General features: G+C 46.9%; 1 protein-coding gene across 1 annotated transcript in view; it reads left to right on the forward strand.

Moving 5' to 3' along the window:
* cacnb2b (calcium channel, voltage-dependent, beta 2b) overlaps window positions 1-13,605 on the forward strand; it is a 28,584-nt gene extending 14,979 nt beyond the window's left edge. Inside the window, exons 8-13 of the mRNA XM_079453734.1 lie at window positions 117-175; window positions 313-422; window positions 1,499-1,650; window positions 2,056-2,151; window positions 2,915-3,088; window positions 12,863-13,605. Of these exons, the coding sequence (XP_079309860.1) occupies window positions 117-175; window positions 313-422; window positions 1,499-1,650; window positions 2,056-2,151; window positions 2,915-3,088; window positions 12,863-13,516 (1,245 nt within the window). The 3' untranslated portion in view covers window positions 13,517-13,605. The remainder of the gene's footprint in view (window positions 1-116; window positions 176-312; window positions 423-1,498; window positions 1,651-2,055; window positions 2,152-2,914; window positions 3,089-12,862) is intronic.
* Window positions 13,606-14,071: the final 466 nt, after the last annotated feature.

The following is a 14,071-nucleotide window of genomic DNA, read 5'->3' on the forward strand; positions in this document are numbered from 1 at the left end:
CAAGTATTTACTGCCCCTTGCTGTGCGTTTCTAGAACCTTACTATGGTTATCAATTTCTTGAAACGTTAAAGGTTAACCAATTATTTCATAACCCCGTTTTATTTTTATTGTGCAGGTTACAGACATGATGCAAAAAGCTCTCTTTGACTTTTTAAAGCACAGATTTGAAGGAAGGTACGGTGCCTGTCTATATGAATAAATACAATGAATGGATCAGTGCTTCTTTTTCACATATATTATTTTACACTATATGTGTGTGGTCACATATAGCACTGTTACTTCTTATGCCGCTTTTCTAAATGTATTATTAGAATAACCATCACTCGGGTGACAGCGGACATTGCACTTGCCAAGCGGTCCATCCTAAACAACCCAAGCAAACACGCCATAATGGATCGCTCCAACACGCGCTCCAATTTAGGTAATTGCTTTTCTAAAAGGTGTTCTGTCTTTCTGTCACTGCGTACCAATCGCATGATATGTTTAAACAAGAAATCCTATAATACATTTAAATGTAAGGCTTGGTTACTTTCTACTGGTTGGACTTTTACTGACACCTAGCGGCGTAGAGGCAGCATTAGGCAAAGCAAAACTATTCAGATGCTTGCATTCAGATATTTGTAGTCAGTCACAATTTGTTCCATAAAAGTTTTTGATAGTTTTCCACATGGTGGCCACAATTAAAAACCCTTTTATTGGGCAATTAATTATTTCTTTACAAAAGTACTTTTCATTTGTGTGTGTTTTAATAGGAAAAAATTACAATTTGTAGTCATAAGTAGTATTTAATATAACAGTAGCACATGGGGTTTTTGCACCAAATTTTGGACGTGAGGTGTGTAGCTAGCTTTCAGGGGATCTGATTGGTTCTCTCCATTCTGTCCCTCACATTGCTCTCTTATCTCAGATGCCGCGGGTATGTATAACTCAGCAGTAGTCTGTCTGTTTTCCCAAACTCATTCCTATTGGTGTCATCAGATCCGCTTTGGCTATTAGCAAACACTATAAGTAAAAAAATGATACTTTTAGTGATGGTTCTCCTAAACGCTCTGGCTTGTCATAGATACCGTAACCACAAACTCCTTCATGATTCTTGTATAATTCTTCTGGTCAAACAATACAATACAAGTATGTGTAATAGTGAGACTGTAAACAAAAGTACAATCAGAGTGAGCTGGTTTTGAACCCAGTTATCCTGTTTTTTTATCATTTAAGTTTGGTCATTTTGGAGCAGAGAGCAAGTTTTAAACCTTCATTGTTCTTTTGTTTCCTGTGAACAAGGAACTATGCACCATCAGCATATTTTGTTTACCATTTTCAATGACACATTGCATGACCCATGTATGCTATTTTATCAATACGGTTTTAAGTATGGGACTTTTGCTTTGAAAAGTTTAACTTTTGTTCTGAAAGCGCATTAAATAGATAAAGGTCTTTTGATGTAAACGAAACGGTTTAGTGTAGAGAATGTACAATTTTCACCTTGTGTCCCAACAGCCCAGATCCAAGGGGAGGTTGAGAGGATATTTGAGTTGGCCCGAAGTCTACAGCTTGTGGTTCTGGATGCAGACACCATAAACCATCCTCTGCAACTTTGCAAGACCTCATTGGCACCTATTCTGGTCTATGTCAAGATTTCATCACCAAAGGTTGGACCTTTTTCAACAGAGTCGTGAATCATTCTCACATTCCCAGAATCATCCACCACAAACATTTACTGTAAATGCACAAGTGATGAACTCAATGCATTAACCTTCAGCTGTGACCCCACCATGTGGCCTTGTAATTGTACTAATGCATTACTGTTGTGTTTGTACTGTGTACTTATCAAGCATGTAAATGTATCGATACAATGTACCTGGAAATAGCTTTAACTTTGTGATCACATGGTGGATGAATGCTCAAAACATGTATTTTTAATAAGACTGTTGCGCAAAATCAATGAACGTTCTCTTGTGACTCGATATGAACTAATGTCCAGTGTTCTTTCACCCCGTATGCCTACCACTTATCCTTCCTGTTCATCTTCCTTCCTCATCCCATCTGCTGCTCAGGTTCTCACAAGACTGATAAAGACAAGGGGCAAGTCTCAGACCAAACATCTGAACGTTCAGATGGTGGCTGCAGATAAACTGGCCCAGTGTCCTAATGTAAGTGTGTCGTCTATAGTACTGTAAATGCATGTTTCAAAGACAGGCTGCAAAATGCCTGGACATTTTCTTTTCTTACTCCAAAATATTTACTCTACAAATGTTTAGTATTAAGCTGTTTACACAGCTTTATGGAGTTGTTTTATAGTATTATGCATAACTTCTTACATGTGTAAAGAACTATTATCCTTGATAAAACTAACGTACACTGTGCTAGGTACTGATGAAGCCTTTCTTTGTGAATCAAATACTGTAAAAAAGTTTTTACGGTAAAAAAAACGTTTATTTATTCGGTAAGAAGCCATTTAATTCATGGGTTTTCATGTTATGGTACCTTTTTGATGCTCTCATTTTAAAACTGCCCTTATTTTCTAATTCCTGAGTTTGGCTAAACTCATTTAAAAACCTAAACATTTTGAGCCGATCAATAAGAGACTTGGTATTTTTTATTATGCAAGTCAACCTTAAGGGACACCCACAGTTATTGACATACCCCGTGTCTGAAATTGGCTCCTCCCACACCCATATAGCATGCGAAAATCGGTACGTGTAATGAGTTACCTTGTGAAACTTAAAATTGTTTAACTTTGAGGTCAATTGTACTTGTTTAACAACACATCCAGAAGTGCCATGACGATGAAAACATGTATGTACTGTCGTGGTTTGAGATTTCAGACAGAGGAATTAACCTGTATCATGTGCTTTTGGCCTTATTTCATTCCGGCACATTTACTTTTGTCATGACATCATTCCTGTCTAACAGGAGCTCTTTGATGTAATCTTGGATGAGAACCAGCTCTCGGAGGCCTGCGAGCACATCGCAGATTACCTGGAGGCCTACTGGAGAGCCACCCACCCTCCTGAAATGGAGCCTGCCAACCCCATGCTGGAGAAGCTGGCAGAAAACACACTCCCCACCAGTCCCACACCTGCTAAGGTACAAACATATCAAACATATTTAAACAGGAGAGAAAGTACCCTCGGATCTCAGCTAGATAGATGATAAAAGAAGAAAACGATTTGTGTTCTAGTTGGTAACATAACAAAACATTGTATATATTTCCTGTCCTTCAGTTCAATCGATATTGAGGACTTGCATTTTTTACTCATACATCCTAGATGTCCTGAATTATCAAAAGCTCTTACTAAAAATGGATTTAGGTATTCATAACATTTATTGACACTTAGTTTTGAGTTTATCTCAATTGTTCGGATCATCGCCGAGCTTCAGTGTGTCAGAAAAATCTTGCTTTCGTAGTTTGTCATTCTGTTTAATTTCCTCTGCACCTCTTACTAAACTCTCTTGGACATTTACAGAAGACTTGAGGTGAAAGGATCTTTGGTGAGTGAGATGGTAGTGTCTAACCTGTAGTGTTAGTAGCCTATCTACTAGTGCTTTGTAATTCATATCATTAGAAATATTACACATAGTAAGTAAACTTTATCATAGTGCGTTTGTTGTCTCGAGATTTGCTTCTACATAAGGTATTTGGTACTCTGAGGTCCTTTGCAAACACGCAAAACAGTAGCTAAATAGATTTGTACATTTATCAGACAAATTCATGTTCAGTTATTTATAGGTTAACTGATATATCTTTAACAAATAAACAGGCTAAATATCTATAGCATTATGTTTATCCACATGTATATAGTTTCTCAAGAAGGAGACGTTCAGGTTATGCCCATGTAATTGTTATTGCCGAATGCAGTGAATGAGCTTTGACTGCTGTAACCATTAAACGTTGTAGAACACTAATACACAATACCCTGTCAGCACGCTGGAATCTTTTTAGAAACAGATATTAAAAAAACAAAAACTCGGAATAAATTGTAATGGTCATGATGTTTATTGTGATTTACATTTTTTGGGGTGAAACAACATACAAAAAAAAGATCAATTAAATATACTGTAAATGTAAAGAAAAAAATCTAGCAAATCTGAAATATTACAATTCACCTAAATATTAAGGGTATATAAAAATATAATTGTTTAGTTAAATACTTTTATTATTTTATTTAATGAAAATAAATATGTACATTTTAGAGAAATTAACTGTTGGATTTTTTATGTTTCACTCAAGAAATAATTGAAAAATGAATTACTGCTAATACAAGCATTCCCGAACTTTTTAATTCCAGTACCCCTCTAAACAGGCATAATGTCAACATCATTTTATATGACATATCGCTTATTGCTCCCCGAACTCTTTGTAAGTCGCTTTGGATAAAAGCGTCTGCTAAATGACTAAATGTAAATGTAAAATGTAAACATCTGCCAAAATATTTTTACATGGTAAAATGTGGGAAAACTATTCATTCTCATGTGTATGAATAGTGAATGAATTAAATTTATGAATGAATAGCAGTACTAAAACCCCCCATGGTAAAATACTGCCATTGTCATTTCTAGTCACTAAATTGTACTCAACTGTTTGTCAATGACCACCAAGTGACCAACAACCCACAAGTGAATTTTAACTCATAGTTTGGAAACCCAGTGAGCATGCAAGTAATGTCAAGCACAATATCCTGTGAAGCGATTTAGGTGGGTGGAGCTGGCGGTGCAGGACTCTATATAGCACTCTTATATTGCTTACCAGGGGCGATTTTAGGGTCATAGCTTTAGGGGTGCTGAGCACCCAATGAGACCCACTTCCACCACCCACCCTCTTTTCACACAAAAACAAAAAAATGTGTCTATGTAAAAATAACTTCATCATTTTAACATTGATTCAACTAACTCCAAAATCCAGATTTTTTTGACACCTTTTTTTGAGACCTTTTTTTGCAGAACAGAACTCCTTGCATGGCAATCCCTTTAAAGTAAGAACGTTAGAACGGAGCCGTTTTAGCTAACTAAACCTAAAATACTGAATGATTGGTCGCTAACACATACATACAAGGTTTGAGACCTTTTCAGGACACCAGCTTAATTGTGAGAGTTCACACAGACAGCCCCCTGTAACAAACACAAAACCTTCTTCACACATCTTTTCCTGACCCTTAACTCCATATTCCTCCTTCTGAATCAACAGTCATCAGATTGGTTAGATAAGATCTTTATTGTCATTGAAAAATGTAACAGGTACTTGGACAACAAAATGTAATTCACCTTCTGTAAATTATTTACAAATGGCCATTTCTAACATATCTGGTCGCACGCAAGTCTGAACTTTCATAAACCAATATAAGTCATCAATAAATAAAAAAATTAGTCCAAAATCCAAAGTCCAAAATATCCAGATAATTTACAGAGGTCTTGAAAATACTTAAAAAAGTAAAGATATAAAAAAAGAAATAGAGGGAAATCTTTAAAGTACTTCCCCTGAATCCCCATTTGGCTCTACTTTGGGAGAGTTCATCTATGTCGCCGCACTTTGAGGCTGGCAAACCTGTCAATGACCTTTTGGGGGTCAATTATTTCAAGCAACTCCTTCTCAATAGACATCACAGCTAGGTGCTGGAGTCTGCTTTGGCCTGTGGTCCTCCTGAGCCATGTATGGAGCCGGCGCAAGGCACTAAAAGACCGCATAACAGCTTTCAGTGAAGGGAACACGAATCTGAACTGTACCAGCCTCACTCTTGCGCTTCAGAAAGAATCACTTCCTCTGACACTGTGGTCCAAACGCCAGGGCGATCATGTTTCCATGACGACTGACCAGAAAAGATGCACCTGACTCCAGACTTTTAAAATGAGTATCAAATGAACGATAAACCTTAACAACAGAGACACAGGTCCGCAGTTTAGTTGTTTTTGTTTCACACTCTAGCAGTTAATAAACAGAACTGAATGCGTCTTGCGGAAGAACATATTAACCGGCGCTACTTCTCTCCGTTTATGACTATGGACGACTCACCCGGGTCCTGTGCTACTCCACAGCGGCGGCGACCCGCTGGACTAAAATAGTCCGAAAATAAACACTTGTTATAGTGTACGCTGAGCGGTGCAGGTACAGAGGAGAAGGAGAAGAAGAGAAGAGGATGACACCATTTGCTAAGCGGGGATGTTTCATTTTCATCCTTAACACATACATTTTAAACAAAAAAACTAGGGAGTATGTTTTGGACATTATTTAACCTTGTAAAAGACGAATAACATTTCTTACTCCAAGTTTTAGGGGTGCTGAGCTTCTTTTTAGGGGTGCTGAAGCACCCCTAAAAAGGGGCTAGCTACGCCCATGTTGCTTACAGCAGTAGTTTAAAATGAAAATGCATTATCTTTGGCTACAAACAACCACTTTGAGTTACGCAGATGTACAAGCTGATTGTCTGACAGATTGCAAGGAAATATAAGTCTGCACCTCTGCAGGTTGTCTGAACTTGGTCATAATGTATATACTGATTGACAATATTACAGTTTTTCTCGATGGCTTAAACACGTTTCTTGACAATAGGGCTCCTTTTCTTGAAAATCTAAAAACAAATCCATAACTTCTCACAAATTCCCTCAACATCCTATTTTCGGGTCAAAATTAAGCTCTCTACTCAAGACCGTTCAAACTTGCTTAAAAAGCAACTTTTCCCCCAAACATGACAGACAAGAAAAGTTACAGTAAAAAAACAAAGAACAATATATACTAGGTATGTAACACAATTCAGAATGCAACGGCATGAATTTATAAATAAACATAGCATCATATGCACTTCTGGCCTAATTTCGTTTCAGGATACTTTAGCAGTTTCTTCGTCTACTGACAAAATATCTTTTGTTCTGCAAAAATACATAACATGTAATGACAATTACAAATATGTGGGTGTACACATGCTTCAGTTTACTGAATACAGAATAGGGAAATTTCTCTCATATAAAGTGTGTGCTGTTACAATACTGTATGTTTATGTAAGTGCCCTGTAGATGATTCAAGGATGCTCGTATTGATGATATCCTGAAATCTGCCTGGTGTGTCATCAGATTTGCTACTGAATGTTTACTGATGGATAAATGTGTGCTATTTGAGTTTACATCTTGACACTTCAGTTCATTATATTGATGTTCCCTTTCTGTCGGTCTCTCGACGTTGTGTCGAAGCCGACAGATGGGGTTCGCCCTTGAGAACCAATCATCTCTGACTATTTTGAAAAGGCCAATGAAATTGGCGAATGAAATTTGCATGCCGGGCTCCGCCCCCGGATATCCGGGTATAAAAGGGGAGCCGGCGTGCTCATTCATTCACCTTTTGTTCTTCGGAGCCTTCGCATCTGATGACATTCTTCGAATTGCCGATTTCTACGACGCGGTGCAGCGGAGATTCCCCTGGGCGTCCTGGCAGTTCCTGAGGTATTGCCCGCTGATCTCTTGGGTGCAGTACACTCATCGAGGACGGGGACGGACACGGTGGTTGCCGCAAGTGTTCGGGGGTCCGACCACTGTGGCAGCCTCGTGGATTCGTCCTGCCCGCACGGCGCGCGGATGGCTATTCAGACGTTGCGTCACTGCGCGCGGATGGCTAGTCAGACGTTGCGTCACTGCGGGCGGACGGCTATTCAGACGTTGCGTCACGTTGGCTATGTTCTGTCCAGAGCAAGCCACCACCTCGTTTGCTTCCCGTTCTGTGACCGCAGCGGCTACGGCCCTGCCGTCAGCGGCGGCGAGCAGCGAGGGTGATGTGGGGATTATCGTGAGCGTTAATCCGTCAGCCGGTCGGCTCGCGGACCGCTCGCGCCCATCTCGCTTGTTTAGCAGTTCCCCAAGGATGGTCCTAAGCCATCTTATTCCTCAGCCATGCGCTCGGACACGAGCCGTGGAGATGAGGTGTCTCTTGCAACATCGGAGCGCGACCTGCTGGCATCAGACTCTGGCGATTCCCTGAAGCTCCCTCCCTCGGGAGGTCGAGCACAGGTGAGAGCAGACGTCAAGATGTCAGCCATGCTCGCTCGGACCGCCGTGAGCGTCGGGTTGCGGTGCAGCCCTGGTGCTCGCGGCTGGGTACTTCGCACATTGGGCCCGGCTCAAGTGCCAAGTTTTATCGAGCTGCATAAAGGAGTTCAGTAGGACCTGGAGCGCCCCCTTCGGCGCGCTTCCGTCTAGCTGACTCTATCGCCCTCTCTTCCCTCGGGGCGGGGAGGCAGCTAGGGACTATGTCAATGCACCCTGGGTGGAGCATGCAGTCGCGGGTATCCGCAGACGGCGGCCACCTGGGGAGCTTGACCTAGGCTCACCGTCCAGGGCATGTAAGGTCTCGACATCTCTGGTGTTGAGGCTGGCAGTGCCGTGGACCAAGCTGCCTCCACTCTTACGCCATGGCCATCCTGCAGGCCAGGGCGCTAAAGAGAGCCCCACGGGGTAAGACCGACCCAAGTAGTGCCGCCGCCGACTGGCCCTCCGGGGACCGCGGTGGCAGCGCAGGCTGGGTCGGACGATGTCCACATCAGTGGCCCGGAAAGATGCCTCGGACCCAATCTTGCGCAGGCGGGCGACGTCGAGAAAGGCCACTTTCCCGACTCCCCTCTCGCAAGGTCGGCTGATTGGTGGCGCTGTCAAGGACTGCTCCAGCAGCCTTTTTTCAGTGTAGAAACAGACCGGCCTGCTGTGACCCGGCCGCCTTTCGGCCGTCGAGGTCTCGCACGTGGTCTGCCCCCAGCAGCCCTGGCCTTCTCCAGCGTCGACTCCGGTTCCGGTGCAGGAACAGCACTGCTAGTCATTGAACCAACCCCCGCGGGTTGATGAAGCAGATCGCAGCCCCCCCTTGTGAGGTCCCTGGGTGCTTGGATAGCATTTCAAACCATCACGGTGGCTGGGAGTGTGGTCCGTCTCGGCATTCGATCCAGCTCGCCAGACCTCCGCCGGACTTCGGGCATCCTCTTACCTCAGCAGAGGCAGGGATGTTCCTGTGCTCCAGGCCGGGGCTGCCACCCCTCTGGCGAAGGCGATCGAACCGTCCCCTCGGCCGAGATGTCCAGTGGCTTCGACAGCCGCACTTCATCATCCCCAAAACCAGGGGTCGCTGCATATCTTGAGCAGCACCTTGCAAGGGTGCCGTTCGGGAGGCGCAGAAGCGCGTCCTGGTGTCTGTCAGACGCCAGGAGTGGTTCATGACAACTGACCGCATACTCTCATGTACAGTTTCCCTCGGCACTGTCGAGGGGCTGGCATGTCAGTAACGGGTCAGCCGGGAAAAAGAGAGCACGCACAGTCAGTGCTGAGCTGCTTGAACTTTCAGGCAGCAGCCAGCGGTCCCCTGAAATCAGTTTCAATGGCTCCTGGGGATGGTGTCCTCTGGGGTGGCCTGTCCCCCTCGGGTTGACGCACATGGGACCGCGACAGCACTGACTACAGAGATGAGTTCCCTGGAGAGCGTGGCGCACTGGCAGTAGGCGTATCGTCATTACGCCTGCTGCCGTCGCATCCTAACCCCGAGCAGGTCTTGAGGCCGGTCGTGGTAACGACAGATGCCTCCCTACGGGGTGCGGGTGCGGTGTGCAACGGGCGCGCAGTGTCGGGTCGCTGGACGGGCCCCCGCCTGTGTTGGCAGATCACTGCCTTCAAGTTGCTAGCTGTCCTGCTTGCACTGATGAGGCTCCGGCCTCTCGTGCAGAGCCAGCATACTGGCCCGGACAGCACGACCAGCGTAGCGTACTAAACCTCAGGGTGGCATTCGCTCGCTACAGTCATCGCAACTCGCCCAAAAACGCCTCCTCCCATGGAGACAGCAGGTGGCAAAGCCTCTGCAGGTCACATGCCCACCGGGTGTCCTGAACCAGACAGCCAAGCGCTCTCTCGTCAGTTGACACCTCGTGGGAAGTGACGACTCCACCCCTGGTGGAGACAGCAGGTGGCAAAGCCCCTGCAGGTCAAACGCCCACCAGGTGTCCTGAACCAGACAGCCAAGCGCTCTCTCGTCAGTTGACACCCCGTGGGAAGTGATGACTCCACCCCTGCAGGCTGGCCTGGGTGTGGTTTGGGCGGGCACAGGGGGACCTGTTGCCTCCCTGAACACCACCCAGTACCGCTGGGCACTCCTTGGACGAGGACCCCCTCGACACGGAGGCCCTAGCGCGCAGCCTCCAGTGGAGACAGCAGGTGGCAAAGCCCCGGCATGTCACACGCCCACCGGGTGTCCTGAACCAGACAGCCAAGCGCTTTTTCGTCAGTTGACACCTCGTGGGAAGTGACGGCTCCACCCCTCCGGGCCGGCTTGGGTGTGGTTTGGGCGGGCACAGGGGGACCTGTTGCCTCCCTGAACACCGCCCAGTGCCGCTGGTCACTCCCTGGTCGAGGCTCCCCCCTCGACACGGAGGCCCTAGCGTGCAGCTGGCCGCGGACAAGCGGAACTACGCTTCCCCCCAGTGAGCTTCATTGCGCAGGTCCTGTGCAAGGTCTGGGAAGGGAGTATCAAGTGCTGCTAGTTGCGCCTTACGGGCCCAACTACACTTGGTCCTCGGAGCTAATACTCCTGACGACAACTCTCCCTGGCCAAATCCCCTGGCGAAGGGCCTACTCGCAGGGGATGGACACGTTGTGGCATTCGAGCCGGACCTCTGGGTCTGGCTCCTGGATGGGACGAGGAGTTCCTGGATGATCTACCCCCCACAGTGGTGGAGACTGTCACTCAGGCAAGGGCCATGCCCACAAGGCTGGATGCCTTTAAGTGGCGCCCCTTCTCGTCCTGGTGCTCTTCTCGAGGAGAAGACCCGCGGAATTGCTCGCTCAGGAACGTGCTGTCCTATTGCAGGAGAGGCTGGGGAGTAATCTCCCCTTCCACATTGGAGCGTGGGTACCCGCTGTCGCGGTTATCACGTACCAGTTGCTGGTGAGCCTCTGGGGCGGCATGACCTGATTATTAGGTTCCTCTAGGGCGCGAGGGGCTAAGGCCTCGTCCGCGCCCCGTACCCTCTTGGGATCTTAAGGTGGACCTTTGGGTCCCCTTTTTTCGGGCCCTGCGGAGAGCCCCCTTCCTCGTTCTGCGAGGGGGGTTGGCTCTCCTGCTGGGGCTCGAGTCCATCCAGAGGGTGAGGCACCTGCAAGCATTCCGTGTCCACCGATTGCCAAAATTCAGGCCCGGTGACTCTCACGTGATCCTGAGACCCCGGCCGACTTACGTGCCCAAAGTTCCGCCGCCCCCCTTTTGGGAACTAGGTGGTGAACTTGCAGGCGCTCCCACACCGGGAGAAAGACTGTTTTGGAGGTCAGCAACGGGAGTGCCGGAGTTGTAGCGCTGGATCGCACACGCCGTCACTACGGCGTGCCGATCCTAGCCCGTGCCCATTTGAGTGACGGTACACTCCGCTCGGGGTGTGGCCTCCTCGTGGGCATCGGCTCAGTGCGCCTCTCTGGCAGACATCTGTAGAGTTGCGGGTTGGGCTACGCTATACCTCGCAGAGGCTTGCAAACCTCCGTGGGGACTCGGCAGCTCGAGTCTTGCCAACAGGTGAGACCAGCAGTCGTGGGGCGTACGCCTGCGCATAGCGCCATTCCCCTTCTTAGGTGGATCAGTGCGCTATGGGCTGCCTCCCTTCTTTCCCCAAGGGTGAAGAATAGGCAGTCCGTCCATCCATCAATAAGCACTCAGGGCGGCGGGCTCGGCGGAGCAGCCCTGCCGCCTATGGCCGGGTATCAAGCTGAGTTATTACATATAGCTCTAACCGGACCTAGTGCCCCACATGTAGTAACCACCCACTAGGGTGGTTCCGTCTGAGATGTCGTCATGAGATGGTTCCCCGCGTGGCAACCCATGACCTCCCCCAGGTGGACATCCACCTTGCGGCATTCCGCACATACCTCCCATGAGTTCTCCCCTATTTGGTGAGACCATGTTGGTGTCTCCACTGTATTCCCCCCTAGGGTGGGAAGTGGTCTCCGTAGCGCACGTCCTCATTGAGGGAACAGCGCTTACCCAGTAGCCCTACGGTACCGGACGGCTTCTCGTTTAGAGAACAAGGCCTCCGTCTGTGGTGCCTGCCCACTGGAAGGTTACAAATTTCGCGATAGCGCTCACGTGTGGCTCACCCAGGCCGGTCAACGTCGCTTCGCTAGAGATTGTGACGCGGCTAGTGTCATGGCGTTTTCAATAGGAACCCCATCTGTCGGCTTCGACACAACGTCGAGAGACCGACAGAAAGGGAACGTCTCGGTTACGTATGTAACCTCTGTTCCCTGATGGAGGGAACAAGACGTTGTGTCCTTCATGCCACGACAATAGCCGTCCGCTGCAGCAGTCACGAGATGCTCTCAGGCTCCTCAGCACAAAAGGTGAATGAATGAGCACGCCGGCTCCCCTTTTATACCCGGATATCCGGGGGCGGAGCCCGGCATGCAAATTTCATTCGCCAATTTCATTGGCCTTTTCAAAATAGTCAGAGATGATTGGTTCTCAAGGGCGAACCCCATCTGTCGGCTTCGACACAACGTCTTGTTCCCTCCATCAGGGAACAGAGGTTACATACGTAACCGAGACGTTTGTGTTTTCTAAATGACAACATGGTTAAATCTTTGCTAAATGATGACGTTTTTGTGTGGGGTTTGTACAAGTTGGTGTATTATTCTGAAAAATATTTATAGTCCTGAGAAAATGTTGAATTGTTTCATGAATTATGTATTAGCAATCTAGAAAAACTGTGATCAACTAGTGACTATCATCCCAAATAATTTATTCCCAAATAATAATCCCAATGCCAAATAACTATTCAGAGAATGTTCTGAGGACAGTGTTAGACAACAAGAAAGCAGTCAAAATAAAACTCAAACATTACTATTTGATGTTGCTGTACACAGGATGAACAGAAAGGCAAGAAGACGGCTGCCAACAAGAGAAAAGGATCTCAAGAGCCCCAGCAGGAGCATCTGGCCCAGCCCCAGGAGACAAAAGAGGAGGAAGAGGAAGTGCAAGAAGAGGCAGAGGAAGAGGAGAGACTCCTACGCAGTGAGCCGAAGAGACACAGCCATCATCATCACCACCACCATCACCATCGCTCCAGTACAAACCGGACCGAACACCATAACAAACACCAGCTCCACACGCGTCACCAAGAGCCCGCCGACACCGAGCTGCTTCCCACAAAAGACACCGCATACGCGGACCCCCGGAGCAGACGAATGCTGCTTGATGAGGGCGACCGGGACCAACCCGAGGTCTACCACAACAGGACTACATCTCACAGGGACCACAACCATCACCACCATCACCATCGTCATCACCACCGCCGGGGGCAAATGGACGTCCCAGCGGATTATTCCCACCATGGTCAGCAGGATTACGAGCTGGAGCACAACGAACGTAACAGGCAGCAGAGACACCAGAGCCAGTCTCGCATACGGCAAGAGCACCACTACGGTCACCTGCATCACAATCACAATCCGTACCAACGGGAAAGGGACAGATGTGCGGAGACTGAAGAGTGGACAGAAAATATGTACATTCACCATTGAGCGAGTGTGGATTTGAGTTATTTTTATGCTGCTACTGTATGTGAAATTCTGTGTACTCAGGACAACACGCTCTCTCTTTATCTGTTCGTACCACTGCATGATCGCCTGCTCTGGTAGACATCTTGCGTTACTTTATTTCCCTCTTGATAATCCTGTGCTTCTCAGGCTTTTTACTAGCTTACTTTCATCAATAGTGCTTGATCAATATACCACATGGCCAAAAGGATGAAGACACCTTCTTTTATGTAATGGGCTGTTTCTGTTACATCCGTAGATGTCCACATAGTTTTGGCTATGGGTTTTAGGTTCAATAACTCTTTTATTATGACAGTTAAAGGGATACTTCATCCAAAAATTCTGTCATCATTTACTCACCTTCGAGTCTTCAAAATGTCTTTATTCTGATGAACACAGAGAAAGACGTTTGGAAGAATGCTTAGAACCAAACAGATTTTGCCCCATATTAACTCCCATAGTATGAAAAATTACTATTGTTCTGGTGGACACAAAAGAAGACATTTTGAAGAATGTAGGACAGCAAACAGTTCAGGAGCA

Source organism: Barbatula barbatula (assembly GCF_947034865.1).
Source record: "Barbatula barbatula genome assembly, chromosome: 3".
NCBI classification, from domain to species: Eukaryota; Metazoa; Chordata; class Actinopteri; order Cypriniformes; family Nemacheilidae; genus Barbatula; species Barbatula barbatula.